The 14493-nt window shown below is 43.4% G+C and overlaps 1 protein-coding gene across 1 annotated transcript in view; it reads right to left on the reverse strand.

The window, feature by feature from the left end:
• ALMS1 (ALMS1 centrosome and basal body associated protein) overlaps window positions 1-14493 on the reverse strand; it is a 117213-nt gene that overhangs the window by 84240 nt on the left and 18480 nt on the right. Inside the window, exon 2 of the mRNA XM_043512794.1 lies at window positions 5346-5480. Coding sequence (XP_043368729.1) covers window positions 5346-5480 — 135 coding nt within the window. The remainder of the gene's footprint in view (window positions 1-5345; window positions 5481-14493) is intronic.

A 14493-nucleotide genomic window follows, 5' to 3' on the forward strand; every position in this document is an offset into this window, starting at 1 on the left:
TACAAGGTGAATGTCCTACCCTTCAAGTGTGGGTAAGAGAAGGCACCAGAAGTCTTTGACAAAAAGTCACCAACATATGTACATTCATAATTACTAAAGCATGCAATAAGTATTGTACTTGGTAGAAGACAAACCCTCCATAGGGCTAAGACAGAAGGCAACATGAATTGCAGAGGAGGGAAGGGGTTAAGAAAGGTCTTCAACCAATGTTCCCTCTAATTTTTTACATCCATGTGCGAATGAATTTTGTTATGTGCACCAATATAGAGTTGATGTGTGGCAGGGGTGGGGTCAAGAGGTTCGGAGTGTGGAGGGGGCTCACGGCTGGGGCAGAGGCTTGAGGTGTGCAGGGGGGTGAGGGCTCTGGGATGGGGCCTGGGATAAAGGTTTTGGCGGTGCAAGAAGGGGCTCAGGGCTAGGGCAGAGGGTTGTTGTGTGAAGGGGTGAGGGCTCTTGCTTGGGGTGCGGGCTCTGGGGTAGGGCTGAGGATGAGGGGTTTGGGGTGCTGGAGGGGGCTCAGAGCTGGGGCAGAGGGTTGGGATGGGGTGGGTGAGGGGCTCTGGGGTGGGGTGCCGGAGATGAGGTGTTTGGGTGCAGGCTGCCTGGGGGCTGCAGCAGGGAGAGAGGACTCTCCCCAGCCATCTCTCGCTGCAGCAGCCTGGGGCCAGGGGAAGAGGCGCCTTTCCCCAGCCCCAGCAGCTCCAGGACTGGGGCCGGGGGAAAAGGCGCCTCTCCCCTCCTGCATGGCCCTTGATAGCCTGCTGCATGGCCACACAGCTTACAGGGAACTTAGCCTTCAACCCCTTACTGCTAGGTCCACTGTTTAAGAAAAGGCATGGGAGGTAAGTGGGGGGAGCAAAATATTGAGTGCGCACAGGGAACCTGAAGATAAGGGAGAGAGGAACAATAAGTTTTATTCAAGTTTTCCATCTGGATAAAAGCCTCTAATCCTCTCCAATGTCCAGCATCCCCATATTCCACTAAGATACAACTCCCTCCACCAACATACCTCCTACAGATTTGCGAACATTTAGAGGACAGCACCCTCTTTGATGGGCCACATATTACCTGACCGAGCAAAGGTCCCCTCCAGCAAATCTTGTATGCCAACCCAATTTAAACATTGGCATTTTATTTAAGAATCCAGGGAATTTTGTAAACCAAAAACTTCTGCCCCCAAAAAATTAAAGGTTGAAAATGTGTTTCAAAGAAGCCCAGCTAACTCTCCCCCTCCAATACACTTTCTACAAAAAAATACTTTTAAAAAAAAGTTATAAAACCTGCAAATGAACAGTTGAATTATCCAGTCATTTCCCCCACTACCACAAGTCTCTCCATCACTCAATAACACCCACCCAAACTGAACTCTGCCTCCAAATAAAATTTGAAATTATATTATTATATACACACACACACACACCACACACACACACACACAAAAGGTCAAAAATAAATTACTGGGGGATTATAAATCTTAGTTCTTATTCAAGACATCAATTACTAATAATTTGTTATTTGACCCTGGCATATAGTTTTGGACATATTTTATTGGAAGGCAACGTTAAGTTTGCAGTGCAAATCAGGTAGTACGGCAGTAAGTGATGAAAGATTATATCGCCTTGGGGGAACTACCTGGATTCCTTCTTGTTAGAGGCTAGCTAAAGTTCCCCTGTGATTGAAAACATCCCTGTATTCACATCCTACAGACTACTGTAATCATCTTTGTACAAAATAGGCATTGTGAGGTACCACTTGAAAACTCATAACTCACTGGTAAATAATATCATGATGAAATGTTTATAGCAACATTATATGTAAAATTAAATCCCTCTTTATTAGCACATGTTCAAATCCACACAGCCCTGCACGGTTACAACTACACTACATAGCCAATGGTTGTTAATCAGATCTGTCTTAAACAAAGTACTGTGTATTTACCTCAATTTATATATAAGTAGTAAACAGGGCCAGTAAGACAGCAGGGGAAGCAGAGCAGATCAAATATGCATTTTAGCAAACACAAGTGGAGAGAAAGAGGATGGTGTCTCCTTGATCACCATACTCTATGTCGCCTTCCTCACTGTTTGAATGAGCTTTGCTTTGAGAGGTAATCTTCAGAAGAATCCACTTCAAAGTTTCACTAGACTAGTTCGTCAATTTTTCTTGTAACCAATTCTGACTTTTTTGCCTTATTACTTGTATTCACTTAAAATCTCTCTCTTTATAGTTCATAAAGTTAGTTTAGTGTTTTATCTAATCCAATGTGTTTGAATGGAAATGTCTGGGAAACTCAATTTGGGGTAACAAAGTGTGCATATTATTTCTATTAAAGAAACACAGACTTTATATGAATTTGTATTGTCCAGGAGAGGACTGGGCAATACAGGACATACATTGCTGGGGGGAAATCTAGGATTGGTGGTGTGTTGGGGTCACCCCATATTATAACCAAAGCTGGTAAAAACCAAGTGTGGCTGGCTGGCTACAGCACACACTCTGACATAGCTGGGAATGACTTGCATGCGGGAGGCTGTTTGTGAGCATTCCAGACTGGAGGCTACAGCAGCAAAGCTGTGTAAAGAGCACCCCAATTTATATGGCAGGGGACACACAGCTACTCATTAGTCTGGATTGTACACTGGGTATGTAACAAAATCAACAAAAAACCTCCCACACCTGAATATCACTATGGCTTTGCTAAGGAAACATACTACAGTAAAAGCTGTTTTATCTGGCATGTTGGGGAAATGGGGGGTGCCAGTAAGTGAAAAATGCCAGTTAATTAAGATGGAGGGAATTTGAATGCGGGGCTGGGGGTTTGGGTGCAGCTCTGGAGGGAGTTTGGGTGCAGAAGGGTTTCGGGGCAGCGGGTTGGGGTGCCGGATGCAGTGGGCACTCACCTCAGGCAGCTTCCCACAAGCAGCGACCTGTCCCGTGGAGGGGTAGCAGGCAGCTCTGCACAGTGCCCCTGTCCTTCCCCAAGCGCCTAGCTCCACAGGACCCATTGGCTGGGAACCATGGCCTTGGGAGCTGTGGGGGCAGCACCTGTGGGCGAAGACAGCGCGCAGAACCACCTGCCACGCCTCTGCCCAGGAGCAGCTGGGACAGGTCGCCACTTGCAGGGAGCCGCGTGAGGTGAGCGCACCCCCCCGATCCAACAGCCTGTACCCCCTCCTATGCCCAAATCCGCTGCCCTGAGCTCCCACCCACACCCAAACTTCCTCCCAGAGCCTACGCTCCACACCCCCTCCCATGCCCCAACACCCTGACAGACCTGTACCAACCGGACTATAAACTGGAATTTCAATGAAGATCAGAAATGCCGGTTTATAGAGCTTTCTGGTTGGCAAAGTGCCAGATAAAACAGCTTTTATTGTAATATGCTGCATGAAACAAACAGCTAGCTCTGTAATAAAAAAAATTCCACATGATCTCTCAATTGTGCGGGCTGGTCATCACCTGACCTATCTGAAACTCCAAAGTCAATTTTGACATGTAGGATCATGACTGACATATGCACAAATCAACTCAGTAGGAAAAAATATTTTTGGATGGCTATCTATATCATACCTCTAATGGCAAATATTAGAAAAAAATTATTGCTTTTGAAAAATTAGTGTTTTATTTTTAAATTTGAAATAGGGACTTGATAGAGATATTTAAGACATTGCTATGTTTTAATGGAATACTCCCCACCTTCTCTAACAGAAGTATTAGGCTAATTTATTGAGTAATTTATTTTACTAAAGTAAAATTATAGACTTGCTTTATAAATCAAAATGTCCCTGATAAAAATTAAGAGTTTTTTTGGTGTTATTCCTTTCTTTCTATTTATCTTATAATTTACTATAGTTGTATTAACTGTTTTCTACTAGTTCATGTAGTTCTTTGGAAGTCGTCATATGGCATTAAAGTGTGTTGCTACATTAATCCACCAGCAAAAGTCTGAATTCAAAGAAGGAAAGAAGCAGAGGGGAAAAAGCTGAAGTTGATTCCATTGTTGTAGAATGAGTAAGTCTAACCCAAAAGTCATATTTAGACCAGTGGATGCCCTTCTTTGTGAGAAATAAAAGCTGTAAGTAAGGAAACTAATTTTCTCATTATTTGTATTGTGGAACACCCAGAGGCACCAATCAAGAGTGTACTAGGTACTCAACAAACACTTAACAACATCATGCTTGACACGAAGAACTTACAAACTAATTTAAGATAACTAAAACCTAACCATTTTCTCATCAGAAAACCTCCAATAGCCAAAAATGGGCCTCTATCCTACAAATACTTATGCATGTGCTAAATTTTACACAGTGAAGAGAACCACTGGTTTCAATGGGACCACTAACATTATGTCAAGTTAAGAACATGCATAAATGTTTGCAGGATCACAGTCTTTGGCTGTATTCCCAACATGTATCAATTGCATTACAGATATCTCACCTGGATACACAGGATTGGAGGATTGGGCCAAAAGAAATCTAATGAGGTTCAATAAGGATAAGTGCAGGGTACTGCACTTAGGATGGAAGAATCCAATGCACCGCTACAGACTAGGGACCGAATGGCTCGGCAGCAGTTCTGCGGAAAAGGACCTAGGGGTGACAGTGGACGAGAAGCTGGATATGAGTCAGCAGTGTGCCCTTCTTGCCAAGAAGGCCAATGGCATTTTGGGATGTATAAGTAGGGGCATAGCGAGCAGATCGAGGGACGTGATCGTTCCCCTCTATTCGACACTGGTGAGGCCTCATCTGGAGTACTGTGTCCAGTTTTGGACCCCACACTACAGGAAGGATGTGGATAAATTGGAAAGAGTACAACGAAGGGCAACGAAAATGATTAGGGGTCTAGAGCACATGACTTATGAGGAGAGGCTGAGGGAGCTGGGATTGTTTAGTCTGCAGAAGAGAAGAATGAGGGGGGATTTGATAGCTGCTTTCAACTACCTGAAAGGGGGTTTCAAAGAGGATGGCTCTAGACTGTTCTCAATGGTAGCAGATGACAGAACGAGGAGTAATGGTCTCAAGTTGCAATGGGGGAGGTTTAGATTGGATATTAGGAAAAACTTTTTCACTAAGAGGGTGGTGAAACACTGGAATGCGTTACCTAGGGAGGTGGTAGAATCTCCTTCCTTAGAGGTTTTTAAGGTCAGGCTTGACAAAGCCCTGGCTGGGATGATTTAACTGGGACTTGGTCCTGCCTTGAGCAGGGGGTTGGACTAGATGACCTTCTGGGGTCCCTTCCAACCCTGATATTCTATGATTCTATGATTCTATCATTTCAGGTAAGTGAACTCCTTGTCTGATTCTATTTGGATAAACAAGGCTCTACTAAAGGTGTATTTAAAATACCTGATTAACGGCAGATCTCTGTCGGATTGCTTCTCCCAAGGAGATCCCACTGGCAGTTGAAATCTGGGTCCCACTGCTGCTTTGGCTTAACAACTCTTCCGTCCATCCAGGATGTGGTGGTGTTGTAGCAATAGGCTAAAATCATTTTTTTAAAGAGAGAAGTAAAAATTTATTTTCATGATCCTTCGAAGTACAGAGCCATTTAAGTTGTAATGTACTATGCATTACAGTAAAAGCAGATAGTTCCTGGCCCAAATTAATGAGGTAAGAAACACATGCTGTAGCTGGAGGTGCAAAGGGGGAAAATTAATTTGTGCATAACACTTCTAGTTTTACATGCTAAAATAGTAGTAACGAAATATCATGTTCTGTGCATAAGATGATTACTTGCATGAGTCAGGAGGTTATCTTTCCCTATTCATGCAGCACTGTGCAATTCACAGAGAGCTAAGGAAGCATTGTTCTAAGTCAGCCATAAAAATGTTAGCATACTGTGGGGTCATGCGGGTACCCATAGCAGTGCCGCTGACTTGAAGGTGTATATATAGTCCCCAAATGTGAAATAGTTGTGGATGAGGTTTGTCGTGACATTACTGGGGATACTGTTCCTGACGGCTTGTAGTCCATCTGTGTGTGGAATGTTGGTGTAGAGGAAACTACAATCCATCGGTGATCTTCCAGAAAACACTGTACGGCCCCACAGTACGCTAACATTTTTAAGGCCGACTTAGAACAACGCTTCCTTAGCTCTCGTCCCCTAACGCCCCTACTCTACTTGCGCTACATTGATGACATCATCTGGACCCATGGAAAAGAAGCCCTTGAGGAATTCCACCATGATTTCAACCATTTCCATCCCACCATCAACCTCACCTTAGACCAATCCACATAAGCAGTCCATTTCCTGGATACTACTGTTCTAATAAGCGATGGTCACATAAACACCACCTTATACCGGAAACCTACTGACCGCTATACTTACCTACATGCCTCCAGCTTCCATCCAGGACACACCACACAATCCATTGTCTACAGCCAAGCTCTAAGATGCAAGCACATTTGCTCTAATCCCTCAGACAGAGACAAACACCTACAAGATCTCTTATCAAACATTCTTAAAACTACAATAACCACCTGCTAAAGTGAAAAAAACAGATTGACAGAGCTAGAAGAGGAGCCAGAAGAGTACCCAGAAGTGACCTACTACAGCACAGGCCCAACAAAGAAAATAACACCAAGCCACTAGCTGTCACCTTCAGCCCCCAAGTAAAACCTCTCCAGCGCATTATCAAAGATTTACAACTTATCCTGAAAAATGATCCCTCACTCTCTCAGATCTTGGGAGACAGACCAATCCTCGCTTACAGACAGCCCCCCAACCTGAAGCAAATACTCACCAGCAACTACACACCACACAACACAAACACTAACCCAGGAACCTATCCTTGCAACAAAATCCGATGCCAACTCTGTCCACATATTTATTCAAGTGACACCATCATAGGACCTAATCACATTAGCCACGCCATCGGGGCTCGTTCACCTGCACATCTACCAATGTGATATATGCCATTTGTGTGCCAGCAATGCCCCTCTGTACATTGGCCAGGTACATTGGCCAAACCAGACAGTCTCTACGCAAAAGAATAAATGGACACAAATCTGACATCAGGAATCATAACATTCAAAAATCAGTAGGAGAACACTTTAACCTCTTTGGCCACTCAGTAAAAGATTTAAGGGTAGCAATTTTGCAACAGAAAAGCTTCAAAAACAGACTCCAATGAGAAACTGCTGAGCTTGAATTAATATGCAAACTAGATACCATTAACTTGGGTTTGAATAGAGACTGGGAGTGACTGGGTCATTACACATATTGAATCTATTTCCCTACGTTAAGTATCCTGACACCTTCTTGTCAACTGTCTAAATGGGCCATCTTGATTATCACTACTAAAGTTTTTTTCTCCTGCTGATAATAGCTCATCTTAATTAATTAGCCTCTTACAGTTTGTATGGCAACTTCCACCTTTGTGTGTATGTGTGTGTGTGTTCTTACTATATGTTCCATTCTATGTATCCAATGAAGTGGGCTATAGCCCATGAAAGCTTATGCTCTTATAAATTTGTTAGTTTCTAAGGTGCCACAGATAGGTTCCTGTTCTTTTTGCAGTTTATATATGTAACTTTAGGACCCTGAAAAATGTTTAAGGTATTTCTTGGGGAAAAAATAAGTTTGCCTTGTACCTGCAAAAACACCCGTCACAGGGCTTTTGCCTTGATGAGACACCAGATGAAGCTATTTTGTGGTTGGAGTCACATTTCTTCTCTATAGTACACCAAGTAAAAAGAGGGAATCCGCACAGTTGTCTAAGCTCCTAGTAATCCTGGAGCCAGCTTCACAGGCAAGGCAGCCAGTTCCAATCACACCAGCATGAATGTGTACAATGAAACTTGTAGTGTATTATACAGAGATTCAACTGAAACAAAATTGCTCCCTAATACTAGAAAAGCACTAGTCCAGACGAGAAGCATCAAACCCAAGCCGATACAGACAGAGTGTATTGGGGTGCTGGGGTAGCGCTGTTGGAGTGTCTAGGGTAGCTGAAGTGCATGTCTGTTGTCTAGGTGTTGCTGGGTTCTTTCTGGGTTAGGGAGGGGCTGAGACATCTGGGAGAGCTAGTGTAAGTTGACAGAAGCCATCTGGGAGGGGAGCTAGGGTCTGTCTGGGAAGCAAGGTTCTGCCAGGAAGGCAGTTGTTTGGGGTCCAGCTGGGATCTCTGAAGGACTGGGGATTGGAAGGAGGCACTCCCAGTGGACGAGCGGGGCATGTCTCTGGGGGTTTAGGGTCTGGCTGAGGTCTCTCTGGGACTAAGATAAGGGATCTGAGGTTCAGCTGGGAGACAAACTTGGGGATAGTACTGAGACCCCTCACCTACTGTCCTCACCAGACACTGCCAGCAACTCCTTTTGTTGCTGCTGATGCTTCAATCCATCAGTGTCAGTAACCAGAGAGGAAGCACACAGCCATCCAAGGGTGTCCAAAAGCCATATATCACGGTGGTCTCTAATTTCCAGAACGCACAACTGCAGCTCCTGTCCATTGCTTAGCCCAGCAGTTCTCAAACTTCACTGCATGATGATCCCCTTCTGACAACAAAAAATTACTACACAACCTCAGGAGGGAGGACTGAAGCTTGAGCCCTTCGGAGCCCACAGCCCTGGGCAGGAGGGTGCCAAAGCCGTAGCTCAAGGGCTTCAGCCCCACGCGGTGGGCCTGTAAACTGAGCCTCACTGCCCAAGGCCGAAGCCAAAGCCTAAGCCCCGCCGCCCAGGGCTGAAGCCTTCAGGCTTTGGCCCTGGGCGGCAGGGCTTGGGTTTTGGCCCCGGGCCTCAGCAAGTCTAATGCCTGCTCTGGCGATCCCATTAAAATATAGTCCCGAACCACATCTTGAGAACCTCTGGATTTAGCCAAATGTGTGACATTCAGGCTAAGCCAGGGCTTGAGTAATAGGGCTGCCAGATGAGTGACAACTGGTACCCAAGGCTGCAAAGAGGCTGAAAAATGCAAAGTGGTCATTTCATGGCTTAGCAGTGAAAAAAAGAGTAGGAGAAGAAACTGTCCAACAGCACCTTGCCACCAAACTCCTGGTACTAGCTGAATGAGTGTGAACAAAACATCAATAGGACTGAGCTACCATGAAAAGATGCAACATAAATGGCTCCTGATGCAGCACGCCATGTAGACTACGTTCCCAAAACAAAAAGAAAATAGCACTGTTTGAATCTGATTCTCTCCCTAGTAGGCTGTAACGATGCTGGTTCTGGTGGAACCCAACTGAGAGTGCCAATTCAGGACAAATTGTTTAGAGCAGGGCACTTACAGCTCAAGGCTGGGGTTCCTTTGCACACCAAGGCAAATCAAACCAGCCAGACAGAGAGGACTTTGGTTTTACTCCACTGGCTAACCATAAGTCACACAAGCAATTCCCTTAGACACTCCAGTTTCCCAGGATCACCACCAGTGCCACTCATTATGGGGACAAATGGTAATGAAAACCAATACCCCCATCAAAGAAAAAAGGTTCTCCCGATCCCAAAGGACCAAGCCCCACGCGCAGGTCAATATATTAATCAGATCTTACCCACAAATCACGCTGTTGCCAGTCCTTTAGAATCTGAAATCTAAAGGTTTATTCATACAAGGAAAAAGATATAGATGAGAGCTAGAATTGGTTAAATGGAATCAATTACATACAGTAATGGCAAAGTTCTTGGTTCAGGCTTGTAGCAGTGACAGAATAAATTGCATGTTCAAATCAAATCTCTGGAGTTCATTCACAGGTGGGATGGGTCATCAGTCCTTTGTGTAGTGCTTCCATTTGTAGCAAAGTCCCTCCAGACCTAAGAAGCAGGATTGAAGACAAGATGGAGGAGCTGCAGCAGCTCTTTATAATCTCGTCATGTGGCCTTTCTTTCTTTGTTCCAAAGACAATCATTCCAGCACATGGCAAGAAAATACCTTAGAGTTCTGTCCACAGGCATGTCTCTGCATACCTTACTGAGTCACAAAGTGTATCTGCCTTCTCTCAATGGGTCAATTGTATAGCTGATGGTCCTTAATGGGCCATCAAGCAGGCTAGGCAGAGCTGACACCAACTTGTCTGGGGTGTCATCCAGAAGCACAGAATAAGTTTGAAATACAGACAGTTTAGAGCCAATATTCATAACTTGAACTACAAAAATGATACACATATACAGATAGCATAATCATAACCAGCAAATCATAACCTTCCCATAGACACCTCACACAACCACCTTTGTACTGTATTTCCTGCAAATATATAACAGTGATTGCAAAAGTGATCTATAAGGTTAGAGATTCTCTCAATAACAAAAGGAGTACTTGTGGCACCTTAGAGACTAACAAACTTATTTGAGCATAAGCTTTTGTGAGCTTCAGCTCACTTCATCGGATGCATTCAGTGGAAAATACAGTGGAGAGATTTATATACACAGAGAACATGAAACAATGGGTATTACCATACACACTGTAAGGACAGTGATCACTTAAGATGAGCTATTACCAGCAGGAGGACGACGGGGGGGGGGAGGAGGGGGGGGAGGAGGAAGAAAACCTTTTGTAATGATAATCAAGGTGGGCCATTTCCAGCAGTTGAAAAAACGTCTGAGGAACAGGGGGGGGGAATAACACGGGGAAAAAGTTTTACTTTGTGTAAGATCCATCTACTCCCAGTCTCTATCCACCGAATGCATCCGATGAAGTGAGCTGTAGCTCATGAAAGCTTATGCTCAGATAAATTTGTTAGTCTCTAAGGTGCCACAAGTCCTCCTTTTTTTTTTTTTTTTTTTTGAGAATACAGACTAACACGGCTGTACTCTGAAATCTGTCAATAACGTCACATAGGCTTAATCTCAAAGCAAGAGTTCTGGCTGACCTAAATCCTGGAAAAGGTAAAGGAGACGTGTTATACCGATTCTGAGAGCAGTTCATTTACATTAAATGTCTGTGAAACAGTTCTCAAAAACAATGTTAATTTAGAGCTACTGGTCATATGGACCGGGATGGTTATGTGCTCTTTTGTAGCTTCAATTTCTCTTTCAATATCCAAAGTGATTTTCTTTCCTTCTGAAGAGATAAGTGAGTCTGCCACATAACATTTCAACTGAAAGGTAGGAAGGGACAGTGAAGCTCTGTAGTAGCATTTACTAACTTATTCAGGGTTGAGCAAGCCTGACTTTTCTCTGCAACCGACAGTAGGAAGAAAAAAAAGTCACTTGATATATCAGGGGACAGCAGAGCAGATGCTTCATACTGGTAAGATAAAAACGCAAACACGAGCTCTCAATGACCTTGTGGAATCTTATAAAGTGCCCTTGTGGGAAAATGTCTAAAGAAAGTGCCAGAAAGACAGGGAAAATTGCAACTCCTACGGAAACTTATACGTTATGTAAACATTCAGGACCAAATTCACCTTTGGTGTAACTCAAGTAAAGAATTATTCCAGGGATGAAACTGACCTAGTCTCTTCATTAAGATTTATGGGAAATGGGTTGCGGGTGGGAGGATGAGGAGGATAAACACCTCCACACTAATACAATCAATTATACCCAAAGAGAAAAAGCTTGTAACTGACTCTGCAGTCGAGTTCACAGCTCTGCTCTGGAGCCATATTCAGATGCTGTTCTTCTCTTCTCCCTTGACTATAACTGCAGAGATGGGCACAACAGCAACTGGACAACTCTAGAGTGACACCATGAGCTCCACTATTGAAGCAGGTTTTCCCTCCAACAACCCCCTTTGGTTGTTTTTTGAGGAATAACAGCTCCAACAAAACTTGCAGGAATGAGATTCCTGCTTGTGGAAGATGAAACCTGTCCCCTATCCACACTCGGGATCAGTGAAAGGATGTCTTTCCAAATCCCCAATATTCCCCCATTTCTCTCCTCCATGGTCTGCCACAGCCATTCCCATCTCCTCATTCTCAGACTTCAGTAATGTAACTCCTCAGCTCCATCAGATACAGGCCACCTCGGCAGCAGGCAATCATCTTCAAAAAGGAGAGAACCAATGTTTCACAGATTCAGCATAGCATAGAGCACCCCGATTGAGTGTTAGGAGTACTACTTGAGGGTCTGAGGGACTACAGCAATAGGGAATTATGCATGGCATCTCCATCCTCCTTAACCACCAATCACTGTTCATTCCATATTTCACACCATCACAGAGTATATCAAGTTTCAGAGTAGCAGCCATGTTAGTCTGTATTTGCAAAAAGTATATCAAGAGTATATCAAGGAGGTCATCTCTGCCCATCACCCCACCCTCAACCATAATCCTCTTGTAATTATGCCATACCCCCACACCCTCAAGCAGGGCCGTCCTTAGGATTTATGGGGCCCTACGGAGTATTATTAAACTGGTGCCCCTATGCCCAATGCAGCCCAGGCTCGCATGTGTATTTAGACAAAGGTGGTCTTTTGAAGGATTTATTTAAAAAACTGTATGTCTGAAGAGCCAAGCATTTAAGGCTAAAGATGAATACTCAGACTGTGCTTCTAAAAATCTATGCAAGGATTTTTTTAGAGATGTGATTTTATAATCTTCAGCAATACACTAATGAAATATTTCTAAAGCAAGTTTTAAACTAAGGTCCTGTAGACTAACATGTTCTGAGTAAATATTACAGTAATGCACAACTGTTTGTCAGTAAATTCAGAAACTGACCATGTATACCTGGGGATTGGCAAATGCCTGTTAAATGGCTTCATTATCACTTGGCAGGTTTCAGAGTAGCAGCTGTGTTAACCTGTATCCACAAAAAGAAAAGGAGTACCTGTGGCACCTTAACAGGTTTCAGAGTAGCAGCCGTGTTAGTCTGTATTCGCAAAAAGAAAAGGAGTACTTGTGGCACCTTAGAGACTAACAAATTTATTAGAGCATAAGCTTTCGTGAGCTACAGCTCACTTCATCGGAATGCATCCGATGAAGTGAGCTGTAGCTCACGAAAGCTTATGCTCTAATAAATTTGTTAGTCTCTAAGGTGCCACAAGTACTCCTTTTCTTCTTGTGGCACCTTAGAGACTAACAAATTTGAGCATAAGCTTTCCATGAGCTAAAGCTCTAATAAATTTGTTAGTCTCTAAGGTGCCATAAGGACTCCTTTTATCATCACTTGAATGGCTCTTTAACAGTTTCAATGTTGTGCTAATAGATTTGGCAGGCTGATGGCTTTTTCACTTTTAAGTACTAGATCCCCTCTGGAGGAAGACTCACCAGGCTGCAGCAGCCAGCTGTGATGGGAGCCTGCAGGAAGGGTCAGAACAGGGATAGGAAGAGGCGCGGGGGGAGGGGTGGACACAAAGACCCAGGGGTGCCCCAAATTTTCAGGTGCCCTCTGCAGCTACAAAAGCCTAAGGAATGCCCTGCCCTCAAGCCATCTTTGGCCTGTCAGGTCTATGCTCATTCTCTCCACCTGTGCTTTGCTGTCTAAAGAATGCATCCGATGAAGTGAGCTGTAGCTCACGAAAACTTATGCTCTAATAAATTTGTTAGTCTCTAAGGTGCCACAAGTACTCCTTTTCTTTTTGCGAATACAGACTAACACGGCTGCTACTCTGAAACCTGTCTAAAGAAGATAGCTGTAGAGCAGGTCTCGTAGCTCCATTCCTCAGGCAGGTTTCAGAGTAGCAGCCGTGTTAGTCTGTATTCGCAAAAAGAAAAGGAGTACTTGTGGCATCTCAGGGAGAAGTCCTCTCTCTCCCACCCAACTACTACATGACATGTTGGGACATGCCAGATAAAGGAGTACCTCTGTCTGAAACTGCCTGGGGAGCGGCACTGCCAGGCCTGCTTACATACACCTTTTCTAGCCTGCTTCACATTTAATTAAGTCTATGTTCAATTTTAAACTTTTGAAAGAACCACCATAACATTTTGTTCAGAGTTACAAACAACCTCCATTCGAGGTGTTCGTAACAGGTTCTACTAAAATTGGGAATGGATTGGTAAAGGAGTAGAACCAACGAGACACGAAACCTACTATATATGAGATCCTTCCTTGTAGACGAATTAGAATAGTTTTTTTAGGGGCACAATATAGCTAAAAATCTTCCAGTGAATCATTTTTATAGACATTTCTATAGTCATACATAACCTGTTCCTAGTCTTCATTTGGAAAGTTGTACTTCACTGCATAGATCTGCATACACTGTGGGATATTTTCCATTTATACTCTATATGAATTGCAAAAATGCTATGGCAATTTCACAGAAAGTCTCTGTACCCCAACATACGAGGTAAGGCATTCAATCTTGGCAGACCCCACTCCAGAATGAAGATTTGATGTCAAAAACAAATACATGAAATTCAGTTATTTAGATATAAGTATAAAATAAGAGTAAGTCTAATACAAAGGTTGAGAATTTACCCTAACTGATGCTTAAAATAAAAATGAAAATTTTTTTTAAAAAAGTCATGTAATAAATGCAGTAAATCAAAAATCAAGCTTGTAAGGAGACTTGTGTTGTAACTCATTAAACAAACATGTTCTTACCTATGTAACTAATATGTAACTAATTGCATCTTATATTATTAGATCTGAAAAACTTAAAAGTGGAATCTATG

Source organism: Dermochelys coriacea, chromosome 4 (assembly GCF_009764565.3).
Source record: "Dermochelys coriacea isolate rDerCor1 chromosome 4, rDerCor1.pri.v4, whole genome shotgun sequence".
Taxonomy (NCBI): Eukaryota; Metazoa; Chordata; order Testudines; family Dermochelyidae; genus Dermochelys; species Dermochelys coriacea.